Genomic DNA, 21,579 nt, shown 5'->3' with positions numbered 1-21,579 from the left:
CTCCTTCTTTGAGTATACACATTCCTCATGTCTTGGCCCGGGTAACAGAACTCTGGCTAAAAGATGGAAGCCTCGTCTTCCAGCAAACAGTTGTGTCACCCTAAGTCATTTAACTTCTCTGGGATCTTATTCCTCATCTGTAAAATGCAGATCTCTGAGGCCCCTTCCACCGTGAGCCAAACCCTATATACCAGAGGTTTATACTCTTCTTCAAGTGACACTTGAAGACTGTTTTCCGGTTTGAAAACAGAGGGGCAAGAGAGGGAGAGATATATAAGAAACTGAACACATCAAGTTTACCATTATTTTAATCAGTGAAGCAAAAATATCAAAATATGTGCAATACAACTGGCGTACTGGTGGTTCTCTGACAGAATTCTCGCCTGCAACATATGTGCCACACAAATATGAGGTAAATGTGAATTTTATATAAAAATTCTTCCAATCCACTATAATGATTTTCTAATAATTGACAATTTTCTTTTAAAAACTCTTTCCCAAAATTCTAAGCAAAGTATACAAACTGGAGCTTAACTCTAAACATGCACAATGATCTTATCCAATTTTGTATGCAGAATACTAAAGAGTTCAGATTAGACCAAGATGATGATATTGAACATGAGAATTCCCTCCTTCCCACCTCTAAACTTCCAGCAACCTGCTACAGCTACCTACCCACATGCATCAAATATGAAGACATAGAGCCCAAAGTAGAATTATAAAGGTATTTACGTTAACATCAATATATCTTCTCAATTTGTGTACATAAAGCATACTAGCATATAAGTATTTAAAAAAAAAGAAGAAGAAACAATTTGGAATTAGTCCAATTTAAATGAGGCATCTTCAAACCTGAAAAAAAAAAGAAAGAAAAAACGTCTTGTTAACAAATATACTTATAATTTGGATTACAGATTGTTCCACCCAACTTATCTAAGTTCTGTGTACATCACCATTCATAAAAGAAGTAGCTGCAGACAATTTTCCAAATCCATTACAAAGAGCATGTCCCATTAGTTTATTCCACTGATTCTCCTATAACCTTAGAGGAAAGAATGCTGGTATTCAAGTTGAGATCCTGGCTCTACCATTTAGTAACTGTGATTCTGGGAAGGTCAGCCAAATTCTCTGATGCTCTCTCAAATTAATTTTCCTATCCTTGAATATAACAGGAAATTTGAACAGGTTTTTAGGACTAAGGTTCCCTGCAGAGTAGAATTTCATGAAAAAGCTGGATTTTCTACATCTGATTTCATCCAAAGATGCAGAGAAGTCCAATTCCTCCCTATTTCATGCTGCTTGAGCTCCTTGTAGATATGTCCATTACAGTATCTTTGCATTAAAACAAATCTGTTTCTATCTCTCCTCTATTGGACTGGGAGCCTCTAGAAGGCAAGCGCAGTGCCCACACGCTAAAGCTCAACAAGAGATTGAAGGAATGGGACATCTGTAGAACCACGTCACTCCTCTCTTGTGACTGAATAATAAGGCAACTTATGCAAAAGAAGAGAATGGTTCACTTTTGAAGGCTCAGAGGTACCAAATATAGAAATGGCAGAAGATCAAACCCTTGCACGTGGTGTGAATAACCAGCTGCCTCTGTCCTGTCACACCACACTGGCAGCTCCTCTGACTTCATTTAGAGGGCCAGTGATGCTGGCAGAGCCACAACTGGGGCCACACACCTTCCTCATGCCACTCCACAAGAGAAGGGAATGTCACCCCATAGGATTCTTCTCTGCCTGCTGAAATGCTACTCTGATTAATGTCCTCCACATACTGAGGGTTATTAGCACTATCTGGAAATAGTCCCCAGGCTAGTGAAACAGAAAAACATTTTCTTAAGGTTAGAAACCCACCTCCATGATGCTGGTTAGTTGTTTCGATCTATAAAAAAGAAAATGGGGAGAGAAAAGAAAAAGAGTTTTATTTTAAAATACTATATATTAACAAATGTCTAAAACTGTCATAAATAAGGTTGGCAGCATAGTCTGCTGTCCCAAATCATAAATACCTTGTTTAGAACTACCCAGTAGGACCCAACCCTTCCTACTAGCCTCAGATTCCAACCCAGTCAGAGCGTACTGGAGGAGTCCAGGATTGTAGGGCACTAGGATAGGACTTACAAAGGCCTGTGCCTCCCTGAGAATTTTGTTGGTCCTAAGTATCCATGAGGCTAACAGGGAAGTCCAAAGAAGCCAGTAGGTAAGAAACTTTGGGAGTACGTGTGCCTTTGTGTAAATGTTCTGCCACTGGAAAACTACCATTTCCGGGACCATGCTATGCAGAGGTCTCAGAAGATGCCACTAATCAGAGCTTTAATAACATTCCCTGACTATGCCATTATGCTTGCTTGCTAGCTAGCTAGCTAGCTAGCTAGCTAGCTATCTATCTATCTATCTATCTATCTATCTATCTATCTATCTATCTATCTACCTACCTACCTACCTACCTACCTACCTACCTACCTATCAAAGCCTCCTTATGCTGTGGCTATACTCAGATACGACTGTCAGCAACTAAGGAAAGAACTTGAAAACTTACCCCACTTAACCATACGGGGCATAGCGAGACTGCTGTGATTCACACGGCAGCTGTACTCATCCACTGTACTGGGAGTGAAATCTGTGTGGACCAGAAGATAGAACGACCAGTCCTTGCTGAAAGACAGGTCTGACTGCTCCGCTTTCAGCTTCTGTCCATTCTTCAGCAAATCAATTTCAATCTGAGGTGGGTGGAATCCATAGACATAGCAGTTCAGGTAATTTGGCTTTCCATTCTCTGCTGGATGCCGTGAGTAAACCTGAATCTTTGGAGTACCTGAGGAACATCAGGGAAAGACAAATGAAAATTGTAGAGTATTTCACTTGGGGCTACCATGGTCTAAAGCTTGATCAGGCATCAATTGTTTAAATTTGATCATATATTTCTCTCAATTCTATTTCCACTCTGGTCAAAAGAGCTTCCACTTTTCCAAAAGGCTACCTCCATTTTGAGGGATAAACCATGACTTAGTATATTTCCCATATAATTCCCCTACATGTGTCTTTTTGGCTTTTTCTAGAAGATTCCTAGTAATATCTTCTGTCACTGGAGATTGTACCGAATCTTTAAGAACCTTTCTGTGGAGGTTCTCGAGAACTTATGATGGCTTCTTAGCACCAATTAAATTCTTTAAGACATCACTGAAAGGTCTACATGATTTTGCCCCAATCTACTTTTCAGACTTCATTTTTTACTTCACACATCCTTCACAGTAGCCACATCAAAAAACATGTTTTTGTACTCTGTTTCAATCTGGTCAATTTTTTTTTTGTTTGTCTGTTTACTCCTTTCCTTTTTGGTTCCTGCTCCTGCATAGATTGACACCCACCTGACTTCTCAAAATGTATTAAGTATCTAGTACAGCGCCTGGCACTCAGCATTGTTCTGTAAGTGGCGGATGTCGTTATTATCTCCTTGCTCAGTTTCCTAAGAGAGTCAACCCAGGGTACGTTCCTACAAAATAAACCTCTTCATTCTGCCCAGAGGTTAACGCCAAACCCCTATCTGATTTTGTGCCTGATTTCATGAGTTACAAGACTCAATTGCCTACAAAAGCAGGCAAACAGCTTAAATGAATGAGTTGGGCTCGGTCAGAACAATAGGAAAGGGTGAAGACTCTGGCAAAGGGGAGAGAACATACTCTTCATTATGACCAAGTAGAGTAATGCATAAAAATGAGATTTGCATTTTAAATTAGCACCCTAAATGATTCCTATAACTAGCCAGGTTGGGAACACATTGCATAATGCTACAGAGCAGTGGTTTCCAAAAGGGGATGCATGACTAAATCATCCCTGTGGATGTGGAAAGAAAATATAAACTCTATTTCTATATTTTTCATCCAAAATGAAGAGAAATGTTGCTGCTACTAAATATACAGACTGACGCTAACATGTGTATAATTCACTTTAAAATACATATAAATCAGAGTACATGATTACTACAGGGCAGCTGCTCCTCCATGTCTAGGAGGTGGTGGGGAGGAGGTGGAGTACCAGGCCACTCTGACAAATTAATCCGTCTAGAAATAGCCTATCATCAAAGGAAAAGTCATTAGGAAAGGAAATACCCAAAGACAGGGGATCCCAATGTAGCCCTGATTTTCCCCCCATAAAGTTAAAAGTGAAACTAAATCAGAAAGCTCTTTTGAACTTCTAATAATTAGAGCATAATAAATGCCACAGGAGTTACAGCAAAGTTCATCCAGCCTGGAATTTGCCCTTTGAAGGAGCCAGGTGGAGTTTTGCAAAGACATCATGAAAACCTCTTCTGAGAAGGAGAGTATCAGACAGGCCTGGATCTGAATCTGGACTCAGCCACTTACTGGCCCTGTGACTTTGAGAGTTATTTAAGCTTCTGAAACTTACCTGAAAAACTCAGTGAAACAAATAAAACCCACACATGAGCAGGAAATGGACCCCCAGAGGCAATTGCTGTTACCCATTTCTTGTGTATTTTCCAGAAATGGTCTATGTAGGGCACATATTACTTTGGAAATTTTCAAATTTAAGATTTTTTAAAATGTCAGCTTGTTATTTTTCAAAAGGCTTCTATAGTCAGCAATAAATATTAATGGTGATGACAGACAATATGCTTTATTTTGTTAATAAATTAAAAGTTAAATTCCTTTTTCTCAAAATCAAAACATACTTCAAAAAGGCTTTTATGAGAGGAAAAATGAGAGGTTCCTGTATATTGCGGGGTATTTGGAATGTGCTTAGTGTCTGTCCATGGAGACCCAACGGACAGCCTGGGTCTCCCTTATGATTACCCTTCACTGATTTTGCAACCTCTAATAGACTTTGCTCGGCTTTTTCGAAACTGAAAGTAGAGGCTCAATTCGTCTTGGAAAGAACCAGGCAAGGAGCCAAAGAGGAAACCCTATGTGAAGAAAAGACAACAGGGGCCCATGGCCGCCCAGCTTGTTCGAGACAATCTTACACCCGAAGGAGGCGATTCTAAAACACGCAGATTACAGCCCCAAGGCGCACACCGCTGCATAATGCCTTGTTCAGGTGCCGCTGTCCGCCATTTATTCCCTGCATGATTAAATTACTTAAACTCTCGGTGCCTGTTTCCTCATCTGTGAGACGCTGATGGTAACCATCATATTTACATATTTACATCGTAGGCATATTTAAGAAATAAGTGACATTAAAGCACAGAGTCCGCGCCACAAAGTTGTCAAAAACAGGTAGCTCTTATGATTATTAAAAGTGACACGTAATGGGAATAAGTGCGTTAATGATGTGAAATTGCTCCGTAACACTTCAAAACAGTTTAGAAACGTCGTGTACTGATCCCTCGCCACGGTTGGATCCTACATTTACGCAGAAGCGCGGAGGGGCAGGTGAACAAGCTGGCGCTATGGCGAAGCCGGAAGCCCTCGGTTCCGAGAAAAGCGGAGTCAACGCGGACTGATTTACCCCGAGGGGTGTTGCTCGCAAAATCTAGATGTCTTGTCTCCACCCATTCACAGCCCCCAACTCCGCGCCTTTGGGACCCGCCTACGCTCCTTCCCCTCCAGTTGCGCACAGGGAGCCAGAGGTCCTGAGAAAGAGCGGAAGATAAACCCTCCCTCACCCCGATCGCTTTGAAGCTTATCGACACCCGAAACTTTGTCCCGACCCACGCAGCCCAGGCTTGTCAGAGGTCTCTCCGGCCCCTGGCCCCCAGAGAAAGAAGAAAAAAGCTTGCGTCCTGAGCTCGCATCTCCCACCCTGTCCCTGTCCCGGGACCGAGGGCTAGTCCCCTGGCCGGGAAAGAGCACTTGGGAAACCGCAGTGTTACAGAGTTAGTGCCGAGAGTGCCAAAGAAGGTGGGGTCCAGGAGAGGAATGGCTAGCGTAGGGGACACTCACGCGGCTCGCCGTCTAGGCCAGAGAGGAAAAGCAGCGCGAACAGGGCCAAGGTCACGGGGAGAGCCATCGCTACCAGAGCAGCTCCGAGCGTCCTACTGCACTCCTGGCCGCGCGTCTGGGCTTATATTCCACGCGTGCACAGCCAATCAGAACTCTGCGGGCGGGGGCCGTCACCCGTCTCCTAGCGGACGATGCTGCACCAGGTTAGAAAAGGGACTTTACACTTTTAGTTTCATTTTCCTATAAAGTCTCGTGATGCTTAAGAAGGCATGGATTGGACGGGGTGGGTTCGCTGTCTGTAAATCGGCGCCCTCCAATCTGGAGAGCGCCCCCCCCCATCTGGGGTGAGCTTGGGGCGCTGACCGCCCATCCTAGAACTTCAGTCTGGACGCACTTCGGTCCAGCGCACACGCTTTTTGAGCCAACCGCAGAGATGCTAAGTCACTTGCTTACCATGCCTCCGCCAGTTAGGAGCCTGGAACCTGCGGTTTTCATTTGAACAAAACCGAAGCGCAGAAAGATTAGGTTCGTGAAGAGAAGTTAAACGGTGCGGGGCAGAACTGTAGGTTTCTGGATTTGGGGCGGGGGGGAAAGAAAAATAGTCCAGAAACCTCGAGGACCCCGGAGGACAGCTCAGGGAAACGTCAGTAGTGAACGAGAAACTTCCTGCTAACTGAATTCCTTCAGGGTAAAATGTCCTTTTATAAAGCTCTGTGTCAAGAAATTCTCTGTATCCTCCCTCTGTTGTTCAGGTGATTTTCTTTGTTTTGTTTATTTGTGGGAGAAATTAGCACTGATAGTAAAAGCAAAAACTGCTTGAGCTTTAGAGTTTACAGACCCCTGTAATCACTCCCTGTGAGCTACCACACTAGAATGCTGCTTGGCGTATTTTGTAAACTGAACGAATGATTGAAGGAACAAATGAGGGAGCGAATACATAAACTCTAGGAGATAGGAATTATCTCATTAATTTTTATGGGCAGTGAAAAGAGAGGCTAAGAGACTAGGATTCCAACTCTGGCCTAATTCATTGCTTACAACACTTGTAAAATAAAGGATGTAGCAGTTTCAGTGAGAATTTAAATTGCATCTGTCCTGGGCCCGGCCAAAGAAGTTAAACCTACTGATTATGAGGGCATGACAATATCGGGTCCATTAACAAAACCTATACGCTGGAGATACCATAAAGAAGATGCTGCCATTACATGGCGCCTGGATCCAAAGGTCTTCTCTGAGTTTAACAGTGAGAAGAGGAAATGAAACATGGGGGCGGGGAGGGGCAGAGATCTTGGAAATCACCCTGGTTTTCAGTTGAATGCAGTACAACAAATGTCTTCTGGATTTTTCACAGATTTTCAGACCTTTTAATAATCCCTATGGTAGAGGCTATGGCTAAACTAGGAAAAGAATATTCTCTACAGACCTAATAAAATGAGGTAATGCATAAAGAGAGCTTCACACAGTTCCTAGCACATAGCCACTGTCTATAATATTTACCAAGTATACTATAATTACTGTTATTATTTACCTCGTTTTTCTACCAGCTGTATCTATAACTCTTGTAAGATAGAAATAATTTTTTATGCATAAATTAATGAGTAGAGACATTTCTGCCCCTCCCATTTGTCTGTATGCTGGTTTTATAATTCGGTCAAAGCTCCTAAAGCCTAAAATATTAGTGTTGAATTATTTTCTGTTCACCTGGGAGTATAGGAAGAGACTGGGCTATTTTTCACCTCTACACTCATGGTTTATTACATCACAGAGGAATACTATATTTAAAATTTATTAAAGATAGATTCTTAAAAAAAAAAGATCGATTCTGACCTAGTTACTTAGAAAATCAATTTAAAAGCAATGAAACAACAGAATGAAGACAGAAGTTTAGGGAATTTTCTGTGTTTAGAGAATTTCTGTACTTCTTAGATTTCAATGTATAATGTGTTTTGAATAATGAGGGTGAAGATAAGATATAAAACTATTTAAAAAACGAGCACTATTTGCCTAGTCTGTCAATCTGGAAATCTACATTAACAACTGTTTAATAGTGTCATCTCCCAGTAGTAGTGTTAACAGATGGGTTTTTGTTTTGTTTTTTGCCTATATGACTCGCCTAAAAAATTTTTTTACAGTGAATATTTATTTAAAATAGTAAATATTTTCAAGAACGAGGAAGAACTGGAAGGCTCATATCCTCCATGTGGGAATTGTGAACCCCAAGAAGGCATATATCTGCCAAAAAGGACTCCTCTTGGTTCACAGGGCCCGAATTCCTACCAGGGTCTAGCAGCCCACTGCTGACAGAGACCTGTTACACACACTGAATTTCTGGGGAAAACCACAGACTGAGCTGACAAGCCTCCTGCACTGTGTTCCTGCCCACTAAGCCTACTCTTATAACAGAGTTCCAGGAATCATCTTTCAACCAATGGGCTGAGACCTGCCCCATGCAATTGGAACAGCACAGCTACATCCTCATTTGCATATTTACTGACCAAGCAGAGCAGCTCTATATAACAACCAGTCCGAATGCACAGTTCTGATCCATCAGGACAATGGTGTTGGACCAATCGGATTGTGCAGCTTTGGATTTCTCACTTGCATATAAATGGACCAATCAGAAATGTGGTGGAAACTTTATAAAAGCAGGGCTTCCTTTTGTCTCAGTGGAGAGCACTTTTGGTGTTCTGAGGCTGCTGCAAACGGTTTGAAATCTGTTTACCTGGATAAAGTTTCTCCTTTTACCGCACCCCAGTTTGAGGACCACTATTAGCATTAGATTGGTGGCAGTGACTTTTTGTTGACAGAGTGTAAATGGCACAACTACTTTGGAAAACAGTTTGATAGGTTTTTTTTTTTTTTAAGTTAAAAATACATTGGCCATATGATACAGTCACTCCACTTTAGATATTTATTCGACAGAAAACGGAAGTATATGTCTATACAAAGAATTGTGCACTATGTGCATAATAGCTTTATTTGTAATAGCCAAAATCTGAAAATAATCTGAATGTCCATCTACAGGTGAATGGATAAAAAAATTGTGGATAAAAAAATACTATCAGCAATAAGCAATGAATGAACTATTAATACACACTATACGACATGGATGAAATAATTATGCTGAGTGAAATTAGCCCGACAAAAAAGAACATATACTACACAAACTATTTTTTTTACTGCAGTAACAGAACTACTTTATTTAACATATGAAAGTATTTATTTTGTACAAAACATGGTAACATTTCTTCCTCTCCTCTGCCCCATGAGGTCCAACTCTAGAAACTCATATTTATAAAAACAGCAGTCAAGACATGATGAAAGAAAGTGCAATTCTGAAAGTAACATATAACCAAAATGGGGACCAAGAACAGGCAGAGGTTAGAGGGTTTCTTGGCTAGCTTTCTGCTCACAGGCTCTAGTCCTACTCATCTTGTCTCAACAGGAAACATTTTAGGAATAGAGACTTGCATATATTATTTAAGTAACTCTGCCTAATTCTTGGTAGCATCCCTCTTCCATCTCCATCTACCCTGATGTTATAATTTGTAACTTTTTAAAGAAATTCCAGTCTGTTTTACATTCTTGTCAGTTGCCTATCTCCCTTTGAGCTTCAAAAATACAGAAGAGCAGTAAGTTTCAAAAGGATGTCAATTGAAACCTTTTATAGATGAAACCTGCTTTCTAGAAGTCAGTTGGCCAAACATATACACAGCTGGAGACAATAGATTGTAAAAATAGGTCCAGCTGGAAAGTATGTTAGGTACAGAATTAGATCCAGTTATTCTGCGTCTGTGGATTTAAAATGATCATCATTCACAGTGGAATAGATGTGTCCCTCGTTGCTTAGAAAGCCCACAGCTTGCTTGATTGAGACTACAGTCATGTGTTGGGGCTGGTTCTTGAGTTCGTGAAAGTTCAATACTTCAGGTCTTGGGCAAGCCTTAATCAAATTCAGTACCTGGTTTTGGGCCACAGTGAGGCCATTTACTGGCATGAAGCTATTCCTACCAGAGTTCCCTGCTTCACGCATTCCTGGATTGCTGATGGGTGCTCTCCCTGCTGAAGGCTGGCTGTTAGCTTTGCTGAGTGTCATGTGTGCATTCACTACTTCCAGAATATGTGCAGTGAACTCATTCATATCCTCCAGGGGCATGATCTTAAAGGCTATCAGGCTTTTGTTGTTCTGAAAAGAGCTCAGATGGCCAGCCATTTTCACATATGTTTCTGGAGGAACCACCGGGTTTTCACCACTGGTGTCATCTGTGTCAACCCACTGGCGAACATCCATGGGTGCAGCTGTCATGTTGTCTATTTTCTAAACAATGTTGGAGCCTTCTCTGCATGTCTGATTATCCCCACAATAGTTACCTGTGAAGAAATCTCAACATTCTCAATTCTGAACACTTCATCAACCAGAGTAGCAGAAAGCAGCTGTGATATGGTACAGAGCACAATGTGCTGGGCTTGGGCTCATGATTTTTTTTCAGCCTGGGAAGGTGCCGGTGATCCAAAGCCCACAGGGGACTGTGTGTAGCCACTGGCTCCCCTAAAGGTGGAGCTGCTATAGCTTTCAAATCCACCATTCCACATCTTGGTCACAACTCCCCAGGAAACAGACCTAGCGGGTTCCAGTCTGCTGGGTTCACCGTTCGCCAGAGCTACATGAACTCTTTATATAAAACTCTAGAAAAGGCAAATTAATCTATATAGCAGAAAGCAAAGGAGTAGTTTTCAGGGCCAAGGCGGGGTGGGGGGGAACATCAAGAGCATTAAGAAACATGAGGGGTGATGGATATGTTCATTATCTTGAGTTTGATGATGATTTCATGGGTGTATATGTATATTAGAAGTTATTAAATTGTACACTCTAAGCATAATTCATTGTATGTCAATTATACCTCAATAAAGCTGTTAAAAAACAAAACCCCTATAAGCACAGATACCTGTATGATTGTTAGGCAAAAGAAGAATGAAGTACTTGAACAGAAATAAAAGAAGGATATTGAAGTGGGGAGATAACAGAAATAGGTTAAAGCTCAAATGAGTTGGTTTGTATCTGAATGGATCTCAGTCAGCAGTTTTCTCAGATGGCCTCATCCAGACAGCCAGAAAGTGAGACCCACTCAAGAGGAGAGGAATAAACATAGGTAGAATATTTGTGCCAGGGCTTCTTCAAATGCTATGTCATTAATCCCTTGCAATTCAAAGCGTGAGCCAAGCATCACTAGTATCAGCACAATCTAGGAGCTCTCAGAAATGCAGACTCTTGGGCCCACTCAGATCTACTAAACCAGAGTCTGCATTGCAACAACATCCCAGGTGATTCATATACACACTAAATTAGCCAAGCTGCTGAATAAACAAAACAATCTAGAAAGTAAGTGTTACTTTTATTTACAGATAAGGAGACAAACTCAGAGAAGTTAAGATGCTTAGCCACATTTGCACTGAACTAGGATTCAAACGCTGGTCCATCTGATTCCAAAGGCCTCATAATTTCTATTAGAAAATCACTTTCTGAGAAGGGCTTCATGGGAAGGGGTTTATTGGGTGGCTTGGAGATCAGAACAAGGATGAAAAGTATATGAGAAGGTGAGGGGAAGTAGATAAGCAGGAACCAGCACCACAATGTAGTAGTATTTTTTGACATTTACTTTTTTCTGCCCACAAAAGTTATATGCACATGATAGAAATTGGAACATACTAAAAACTATCAAGAAGAATATTAAACCCATCAGTAATCCTACAACCCAGAGATAACCATTGTTAAATGGTTTAATTTAAGGAGTTTGAAGATTGTTGCCTGCTCCAAAGTACAGCCTGGTTAGGTCTATTTGAGAGCTGGAAATCCTCAGTCTTTGTGTTAAATTTTATTAAATTCAGTAAATGTCAATTGAATGCAGGCTTTGTGGCCCAAGTAAGTACTATAGGAATAAAGGGGAAGAAGACATCAGACCTTTTCTACCAGAAGATTCCAATCTGGAGTTAAAAATCAGCTCAATAATTAATTTATTAGCACCCACCCAAGGTGTTCATGCTGACTGACTTCTCAGATTTGAGAGCTGTTACATAATGGGCAAAGGCCCAAAGGAAACAGACAGAGAGAGGGAGTTGGGTTTTGTTTTGTTTTTTGTTTGTTTGTTTGTTTTGTTTTGTTGTTTTGTTGATAGTTTCTAAGTCAGAAACCATACACATAGGAGGGGTGGGGCAGGGGGGGAACCAACCTCACAAGATCCATATAAGGTAAGTATTATTATTTCTATTTATGGGAGAGTACCTGGGAAGATAAAGTTGAGAGAGTTGAAATATCTGGTTGGTGGGGAATCTCTGCCTCACAGCCTTGTGTGTAATCACTAAGATCAATTGCCAATTTGTTTTTATTGCTATAAAAAAAATCCAGCAATAAAAATCTATAAAATCCTCATTTCAAATCATCTTCCCAGTAGTAGCCACAGTGCTTAAAGTACTCTTTATTTTTAATTGCAAGCCAAATACATCAATGTACACCCATTGTAAAAATGCAATTAGAGGTCTAATGAGTGAAAATGAAAGTTCTCCTCATGTGTCTCCTCCCCACAGAAACCACTGTTAAGGCTTAGTGCCTATCTCTCTAAGGATATACATTGTATATAGTTTGGAAGGTGAGGAATTTTTAAATTACAACAATATGATGGTTTCTTTAAATCACAGCACCCACTAAAAGCATAAAAGGAATTAGAAGTAGCATCAGTTGCTAGTGTGGATGGAGAGAAGTGTTAGGTAAATGCTAAGCCGAAACCCCCAAACAAATGTGGGAGCAACAGGACAACCACAAAAGCCAGTGACTAAGTTACTAGTACAGCCTCCTTTCATGGGTGTTTTCCCCTCATAGGTCCTTGAGTCTGCATCTCAGTTCAGTTCCTAGTTAAAACTGCACAATTCTAACTTGGATTTTCTATCTTGCCTTGCATTCTACGCAGCACTACAACAACAACAAAAAAATCAAGACTCTTCTTCAAATGCCCTTTTCCTCTAAGCCCCAGCTTCCACTTTCCAGCTTGCTTAGTTGACACTTGCCTCTGGCCAGTGAGTGTGTGTGATCCTTTTTGGCATCCCCTGCTACGTTGGACCTGCATCAGATCCTATGCTCTCTACAATCTGGTGTCTTAGATATTTCTAAACTGTTCTCCTGAAAGAAGGCTGTGAAGAAATTCAGAAGAATTCTTTAATAAAGAATTAGAAATTTAAAACAAAATAAACACCAAAATGCAAGGGATGTATACACAAGAACTGCCATATACACAGTAGAAGCAGGTACAAAGGAAGTAGCCAGAAAACAGAAGATTGGTGATTTTGTGATAGTTTTTCTTTACTTCATTATTTATTATCATCGTTGTTACTATTATTGTTTTAACTGTAGATCAACTTGCCGCAATGAGTTTGCTAAATGACAATTTATCATTTGTCAAATTAGCCAAAAATCTATTTGTCTAGTGACCAATGACAGAAAACCTGAGGTGAGACTGCCCTCTCTACCATCAGATGCCCTGAGGGTGTAAGTAAGGGATAACTCCACCATCTATCACCAGAAGCCAGACCATGACAGGTGGAAGGTGGATTAGTGAGCATGCACTCTGAGTTTAGTGACTGGAAGGGGTGGTGCCACAAAATTGGGATCATTTTATTTATATTTACTGAACTTGCTTTTCATTTAAAAAATAGAGACTCTGTATATTATTATGTACAGAACTGGCTTCTTATTAATAATTTTAGACTTTTCTCTATATTCTATCTTATGGTAAACCCCTCCCCTGCCAAAAAAATGTTCACGTCTTAATCCCTGGAATATATTACCTTCCATGGCATAAGGGACTTTGCAGGTTGATTAAGAATCAGGGATTATTTGAGTAGGCCCAATGTGATCACATGGGTCCTTAAAAGCAGAGAATTCTTCCTGGTCATAGGGAGATATGACTACAGAAGAATGGTCAGAGAGATGCAACATGCTGGCTTTGAAGATAGAAGAAGGGACTATGAATCAAGGAATGTAAGTGACCTCTAGTCACTGGAAAAGGTAAGAACACAGATTCTTCCCTAGAGTCTCCAGAAATGAAAGTAGTCCTGCCTTATTTTTAACCCCATGAGACATGTGTTGGACTTTTGACCTACAGAATTGTTAAGATGATAAACTGTGCTATTTTAAGCCACCAAGTTTGTGGTAATTTGTTATAGCAGCAAGAAAAAAATAGTTCATCCCCCTTTTCCAGAATCACACACATTTGGGCTTTCGCTGTCAGGAGTCTAGTACTGTATTAATTTTTGCCTTGGCAAGTTGAGTTTACCTGTTGGTTAACCAGAGTGGCCACACTGAGCATTTTGGGTATACATTCTTTGAGGTAGGGCTATCATCAGCTGAACAACTTGAGGGGGTAGAAGTTTTCCCAAAGCCTGCATCCTCCCCATCCTATTTCTGCCCTCATTGAGTTCAATCAGCCTCAGCTGGCACCGCCATTACTGTACTATTTCACTGACACTACACACCAAATGGGTCAAACTACTCGTGCTCCACCAGCTGTTGCCAACATTAAACAAGGATGAGAGTAATAAGAGGAGCCTCTAGCCCCCAGGACACAGGTGCCCCAAAGCTTTGGTTTTTCTTCTTGGCCTGGCCCTAACCTATCCATCAAGTCTCAGTGTTCATCACAATCATTCAGTCATTCAGCAAACTTTTACCAAGCGCCTTGCTAAGGCCTGGGCACTGGGCTGGTACAGGGGAAATTTTTCTTTCCTCAAGGAGCTCATAGACTCTGGATTATAGACCTACAAATAAATAAAGTATGATACCAGAAAAGCAACTAACTCCACCCAGAGGAGATAAGAGCCTGCAGGTGACTTTGGTGCCAAGGAAAAGAATGTGGACTTTATCCTTTAGATCATGATGCAGGTAGCAGTGGAGCTGGGTTTGTAGGTTTTTTTTCCCCCTTGTTGTTTCCCTTTTGGGCATTTTTTTTTTTTTTGATATTTTAAAAAGCTTTTCTACATAGCTTTATTTTTTTCTAATTATAAAATTTATATTCAGTATGAAAAGATCAGATAATGTAAGAATATAGATAAAAATTTAAATCACCTGTTATCCTACCAGCCAAAGATAACCACTGCTAATGAATTAATGTTTGTTCCCAGACTTTGTCTATTCATATACAGATATAAATCTGGATGTACGTGTTTATAAAGATGTAATCATTCTGCATAGATTTCTTTGCAAATAGCTTTTTATTTAACTATATAGCATGGACAATGTATCAATTTCTATGGTAACAGAGATCGATATATGTTTTCATTCTATGAATAGACCTTACTTTTTTACCCAATCCTGTATTCAGAATGTTTCCAGTTTTTCCCTGTTATAACTTATCCTACATATTGTGAAACTGCCCTCTACCAGGTTACATTCCATCATAGAATAAGAAAGGGAACTTATTTCCCAACACACTGCCCCAAGCTGATTATTATTGTTCAAAAATTGTATTTCCCTTTTATACTTTGTAATTTTAAAAGGCAGTCCGTCTAACCAAAACCTGGTGTCTTCATGATTATGGACTTGAGGCTCAGTCAATCTTATCTAGGGCTTAATGATTAAAGGAGCAGGTATCCAAAGGTGGAAGAATTAGGGTAGAAAAAAACAAGTGAGTCACAATGCCATTGTCTGGGCAAACCCAGCTAGAATCAGAGAATTTTTCACATGTTTTCTTTGTATTTCTTGTTCTATCAATTTCCTGTTTATGGTCTGTCAGCCAAAGTCCCCAGTCACTAGGAACAGATGCTGATATAACAGAGAAGTAGCTTATCTAAAGAATATTTGTTAGGCAAAATGTTATCGAGTACTAGGTATGGGATATACAGGTTAATTTTATCATACTCTCAACTCTTTTGTAAGATTAAAATTTTTCAAAATAAAATATTAGGAGGAAAAGGGTCCTGAAGGGGCAGAGGCTGAGGAGGGCTCAGAAAGTGACTGTGCTGCTGCCACCTGGAGATTCTCAGCCAGCGTGGAGGAGTCCACCTCTTCCAGCCAGATGGGATGAGTGACAAGAGCCAGATGGCTGGCTCCTCAGCCCTCCTGGACAGCAACTTTCATGAGGCCATATCCCAGTGGCCTTGCTGGAGACTACCAAGTTTTAGATAAAGCAGAACAGGATATTGATTTTCATCTTGTGTCTCTAGGAAGAAAAACTTCAGCTTTTGAACAGAGAAAATAAGGAAGAGTACACCTGATGTTGGTGACTGTATATTCAGCACCATTTCTGAAAGGTGACTTCCTTTGAATTAATTCTGGATAATATGAAGAAATAGGAGCAAGGATAGGAGGAGATGTACTACAGGTGCAGATGTGTTGGATATAAAATCAGAGACATCCTGGAACCATTATCAGCATAAAATCAGGGTGAAACAAATGTAGTCATATCCAAATTTTGTTTAGAGTATTTGAAGCTCACCGTGGAAACATACAAGGAAGCAACTTTGACAGAGTTGTCTTCTGGTCCACAAACAATTTAATGGTCATGGTGGTGACCTCAGCTATTCAAGTTTTATGCTAAACAACCTATTTAAAGATAAATAGAAAAGTAGAACTTAAAACTCCAAACTATTTAACATTTAAAAAAAGAGGCTGAAAAATGCAATAAACTGTCACAGTCAAGACATTGTTTCTTTTAACTCATTTTCAAGTAGTCTTACCTGTGAAACAAATATAATTTAAATGTGAAAGTAGTCTTTACTTTTGTAACAGCATACAAAAGTCATTTCTTTAATTTAGTTTTTTTCTCTGATTCAAGCTGGGTTTGCCCAGACAATGGCATTGTGACTCACTTGTTTTTTTCTACCCTAATTCTTCCACCTTTGGATACCTGCTCCTTTAATCATTAAGCCCTAGATAAGATTAACTGAGCCTCAAATCCATAATCATGAAGACATCAGGTTTTGGTTAGACTAAAGATAACATCTTGGCTTTAGATGTGTTCCAGTTCCAGGCCCATCAAAGCAGAAATGTGGGTGTCTTAGTCCATTCAAGGTGCTATAACAATATAGCAGCTGGGTGACCTATAAATGACAGAACTTTATTTCTCACAGTTCTAGAGGTTGAAAGTACAAGATCAAGGTGCCAGCAGATTCGGTGAGAGCCCACTTTCTGGTCATAGATGGCGCCTTCTCACTGTGTCCTCACAAGGTAGAAGGGAGTGGCAAGAGAACTTTCAGAGTCACTTTCACAAGGGTTCTACCCTCAAGACCTAATCACCTCCCAAAGGCCTCTCCTCCTAATACTATCACCTTAGGGGATAGGATTTCAACATATGAATTTGTAGGGGACACAAATATTCAGTCCATAGGCATGACCTATGGGGAATATAGGCTAAGTATATAAAACTTTTTTTTTTTTTTACTGATATTTTACATTGAAATGAAACATTTGTTAACAGAAATTTTAAAAATGTTATTGTTTCTCAAAACTATGCTTCTATTTACATTATAAGAGAGGTACATATGTAGATAAAGTTGAGACTTTGTCTTCCAAATTTGTGTTCAATCCATAATCAGTTATTTCAGCTTTCTGTGATTAATCTGTAATTGCCACATTTATTAAGAAACCCCTGGTTAAGAGAAACATTTTAAAACAGATTGTTTGGTGTTACAAATTTGGCTCAATGTTCATTTATTTAAATCGCCTGGTAAATTTTTTCAAACTTAGGAAAATGCAGTTATTAATAGGGCTTCATTGAATTATACCTAAACTCTGCAAAATATTTCTATTACACCTTAAAAGTATGACTGACTAAATAAGATTACTTAAAGAGATGAAAGTGTTACCTGAGTAATGCTTCTGAATGCGTGGAGAGATACGTGCAGGTTTTGCAACAAAGAAAGTAAGGTTTATTTAGAGTTGCAAGTCCCAGAGGCATAGGCAAGATAATGCTCTCAACAATTTGGCTCCCCGGGTGTCTCAGGAGTACTGATTATATAAGGGGAAAATCCTTAGTCATGGAAACTAAGAAAGTTGGGCTCATGGGTGCTTTTGATTGGATAGAGCTGAGGTAATTGGTCATTGTGTCCCTCCGGTTCTGGAATCAGCCATGGAGCCATCCAGTCTGGTCCCGTGGCCTGGTCCCATACTGTTTTCCATAGTGGCAGTCCCACCAGCAGTGTATGAGGGGTCTTTTTTCTCCACATCATTTGTTATTACTTGTCCTGTTGATTATAGCTATTCTAACAAGTGTGAGATGGTATCTCATTTTGCTTTTGATCTGCATTTCCCTAACAGCTAGCGATGTTGAGCATCTTTTCAAATATTTGTTGGCCATTTGTATATCCGATTGGAAGAAGTGTCTGTTCAGGTTCTCTGCCCATTTTTTGATTGAATCATTTGTTTTTTTGTTGTTGTTATTGAGTTGTATGAGTTCTTTGGATATTTTGGATATTCGGCCCTTATCGGAGGCATTGCTTGCAAATATATTTTCCCATTCGGATGGTTGTCTCTTTACCTTGTTAACGATTTTTTACTGAGCAGAAGCTTTTTAGTTTGAGATAGTCCCATTCATTTATTTTAGTTTTTATTTCCCTTGCTTTTGAGGTCAAATTCATAAAATCTTCTTTAAGTTCAAGGTCCTCGAGTTTAGTTTCTATGTTTTCTTCTATGTATTTTATTGTTTCAGGTCTTATATTCAGGTCCTTAATCCATTTTGAGTTAATTTTGGTGTGTGGTGATAGACAACAGTCTAGTTTCATTCTTTTGCAGGTGGCTTTCCAGTTTTCCCAGCACCATTTATTGAAGAGGCTTTCCTTTCTCTACGGTATGTTTTTGGCTTTTTTGTCAAAGCCTTATATTTTTATGTAGGTAAATTTATCAGTCGTCCCATTTGGGGTCATGGTTGGAAGGACCTCCCATACTTCGCATTTTAAAAAACTCACTTATTTTCCTTTTTTGAGGTTTAATTTTTTTTAATATTTAAGTCTTTGCTCCATAAAAATTTACTTTAGCAAAGATATGTCTTCAGTATAGAAGTTTTACCTTTTAAATTAAATCTATATGTCTTTTCTTTTATGATTTCTGGCTTAAGTATCATGAGGTTTGTTTTCTTAGAATGACATTCCTGGGGGGCAATGTGGAGAATGGACTGGAGTAGGACACACCCAGGTAGCAGAGCAAAGGGATCCATCTGCCTGTGTGCTTTTAAGTAAAAAAAAAAAAACAAAAAAAAACCCAATACATCCGGGTTTTGCAGCAATGGAAGTAAGGGTTTATTAGAGAGTTGCAAGTCCCAGAGACACAGACGAGCTATCGCTCTCAAAAACCTGGCTCCTGAGGTGTCTCAAGGAGATAGATAGGCAAAAATCATCAGTCATGGAAACTACAGAAGTTGGGGTCATGGATGCATGTCCAGTTCTGGAATCAGCCATGGCACCATCTTGTCTGGTGCCTGACTTGGTCCTGTGGCAGGTGGGGTTGTTCTGCCTTGATGGGCCTGCAGCTAAAACACATTTAAAGCCAAGATGTTATCTTAATTTAACCAAAAATTTTTGTCCTCCCTGTTGATAGACCTGAGGCTTCATTCTGAGGTTTCATTCTTAAAGGCTTTGACACTGACCAGAACCTTGTGTCCTAAGGCTTAATAATTAAGGAAGTAGGCATACAAAGGTGGAAGGATAGGGCAGAAGAAAAAGGTGAGTCATGACACCATTATCTAGACAAAACCAGCTTGAATCTAAGAAAAAACTATGTGAAATCTAGGTGAGGTTACAAAACCCTATCTGAAGAAGTTTCTGAAGGGAAAGACCATTATATTTTTCACTTTGGTTCAGTTCAATTAACATTTGCTAAGAACCTACTCTGTTGCAGATATTGCCTTCAGTGCTAGAGGCACAAAGGTGAAGAAGACCCATCTCTGTTCTCAGGCGGGGAGATGACAAATACAAAAACAATTACAATTCTGTGTGGTACATGTAATGAAAAAAGGGTGTAAAAGCCAATGAGTGCACATTTAGAAGGGTACCTCATCCAACCTGGAACGGAGGAGGGTATCTGAGAGGGCTTCCTGGAAGTGAAGCCTGAGATGAGTTCTTCCCTCATTTGAATATTGAGAATATTAGGGTAAGGCAATTCAATAAAGCATTTGAAAAATCACCTTGCAATTAAAATAACTCTTCCTTTGCAAATTAATTTTGCTTGTGTGACACAATCAACAGCATATTACCTGCTAAAATATGCACGTTTAATGTCATCACAGGAAGCTACTTTAATCAACAACTGGATAAAACTCCCACAACAAGGGTAAGAGGTCCTCAGGGCAGGGAGAGACATCCTGGTGCAGAGTGTCTATAAGAGGGAGCTCCATCAGAATTCCGATCCCCACACAGCTCAAAGAAGTTCGGTATTTCTGAAACCCAAACTAGAAGGCAGGAGGAACTTCAAGAAAGGAGACTGGAGAGGCAGTCAGAGTCAAGTTGTAAAGGGCTTTATGCCTTATATAAAGGACAGGAGATAAAAACCACTGAGGTGCTTTCAGTTGGGAAATGTCGGATCTGACAAAAGGACTGGAAATTACCAGCATGCAGGTTATAGGAAAGCATGAGTAGATGAGATTGCCCAGGGATACCAAGTTGCAGAGGACTTAACCTTTGGGGAGATTCTTGATCCTTTTGAGAATGTGATGAAAGTTCTGTCTCTCCAGAAAAAAAATGTGCTTATTAAAAATCACACAAGCATATACACAATTTAAGGGCACCCTCAGATTAAGAAAATTTAATGTAGAAGGGAAAGAGAAGAGGCATAAGGAATAGGATACTTGAAGAATGGCAAGAGGATGCAGAGAGAAGGAAAGGGGCCAAAGGAAGATGACCCGAAAAGTACAGAAAGAATTAGGAGACTGAACTCTCAGGAAGCTGTAGGAGATTAGAACTTCAACTAAGGTAAAGACTGAAATATGTCTTTTGCACTTACAGTTATGAAATCACTGGTCATTGAGATAGTTTCTGAGAAATAACGGGTAATGGTTGTTTCAGACTATTTTTTTTAAATCCAAGAAGTGTTCAGTGGTGGCATCTGGGTAAAAATGAGAGGAAATTTGTCATGATGGTTTGTTTGCAAAGTGCTAACGTAAAGCTGGAAAGAAGAAAAAAAGAGGAGATAAAACATAAATAATGTTAGGAAGAAAAAGGGGACAAAATACAGATATAGCATAGATTAAAAAAATATTCTTATATTATGAGCAACTTTATGGCAATAAATTTGAATTTACAGGAAATGGGCACATTCTTAGATTATATAATTTAACAACACAATCACAAAAAGAAACTAAAAACTGGACTAGATCTACAACCATTAAAGAAACTGAAACAATGTATTAAAATTCTCCCCATACAAGTGGGAAAGTCCCTCGGTGTTTTATTTAGCAAGTGTAAACATTTCTAATGTATCTTTTATCTGATCCAACAATCCTGTTTATTGTCTGTACTTCTTATTATTTGGGGAGCTCTAAGAGGCCCTGGGTACCATCTGCCTTATTCACTGCTGTATCTCAAGCCTAGCACAGGCTTCTCTTAAATTTAGCATAGTTAAACCATGGCAGAAAGTTAGAAAATCTAAGAAACCAGTAGACATATAAGACTTCAGGCAAAGGTAGAGGACTTTCACAAAAGCT

General features: G+C 39.8%; 2 protein-coding genes and 1 pseudogene across 3 annotated transcripts; 1 reads left to right on the top strand and 2 right to left on the bottom strand.

Moving 5' to 3' along the window:
* Positions 1 to 290: 290 nt before the first annotated feature.
* On the bottom strand, positions 291 to 6,132 carry B2M (beta-2-microglobulin). 2 transcript variants are annotated; one of them, XM_011355045.2, is made up of 4 exons: positions 5,906 to 6,132; positions 2,545 to 2,820; positions 1,860 to 1,887; positions 291 to 852 (listed from the first exon to the last, which is right to left on the bottom strand). In XM_011355045.2, the coding sequence occupies exons 1-3, from the start codon at positions 5,970 to 5,972 to the stop codon at positions 1,874 to 1,876; spliced, it is 357 nt and encodes a 118-aa protein (XP_011353347.1). In that variant the 5' UTR covers positions 5,973 to 6,132; the 3' UTR covers positions 291 to 852; positions 1,860 to 1,873. The 2 variants fall into 2 exon arrangements, with proteins under 2 accessions (XP_011353347.1, XP_023383596.1); XM_023527828.1 differs by lacking the exons at positions 291 to 852; positions 1,860 to 1,887 and having other exon boundaries at positions 2,498 to 2,820.
* Positions 6,133 to 9,630: 3,498 nt separating this feature from the next.
* Positions 9,631 to 10,226, bottom strand: LOC105288711 (replication protein A 32 kDa subunit-like). Its single transcript, XM_011355044.2, has one exon. The coding sequence runs from the start codon at positions 10,209 to 10,211 to the stop codon at positions 9,687 to 9,689; it is 525 nt and encodes a 174-aa protein (XP_011353346.2). The 5' UTR covers positions 10,212 to 10,226; the 3' UTR covers positions 9,631 to 9,686.
* Positions 10,227 to 16,023: 5,797 nt separating this feature from the next.
* Positions 16,024 to 16,523, top strand: LOC111736250 (annotated as a pseudogene).
* Positions 16,524 to 21,579: the final 5,056 nt, after the last annotated feature.

Source organism: Pteropus vampyrus, unplaced genomic scaffold (assembly GCF_000151845.1).
Source record: "Pteropus vampyrus isolate Shadow unplaced genomic scaffold, Pvam_2.0 Scaffold19, whole genome shotgun sequence".
Lineage (NCBI taxonomy): Eukaryota > Metazoa > Chordata > Mammalia > Chiroptera > Pteropodidae > Pteropus > Pteropus vampyrus.
This window is presented reverse-complemented; position numbering and strand designations above follow the sequence as displayed.

Coding starts and splice junctions, on each gene's coding strand:
- LOC105288711 (XM_011355044.2), bottom strand. CDS start 10,211: ATGACAGCTGCACCCATGGATGTTCGCCAGTGGGTTGACACAGATGAC.
- B2M (XM_023527828.1), bottom strand. CDS start 5,972: ATGGCTCTCCCCGTGACCTTGGCCCTGTTCGCGCTGCTTTTCCTCTCT. Junction 2,821..5,905: donor TGGCCTAGACGGCGAGCCGC/GTGAGTGTCCCC, acceptor GATGTTCCTCAG/GTACTCCAAAGATTCAGGTT.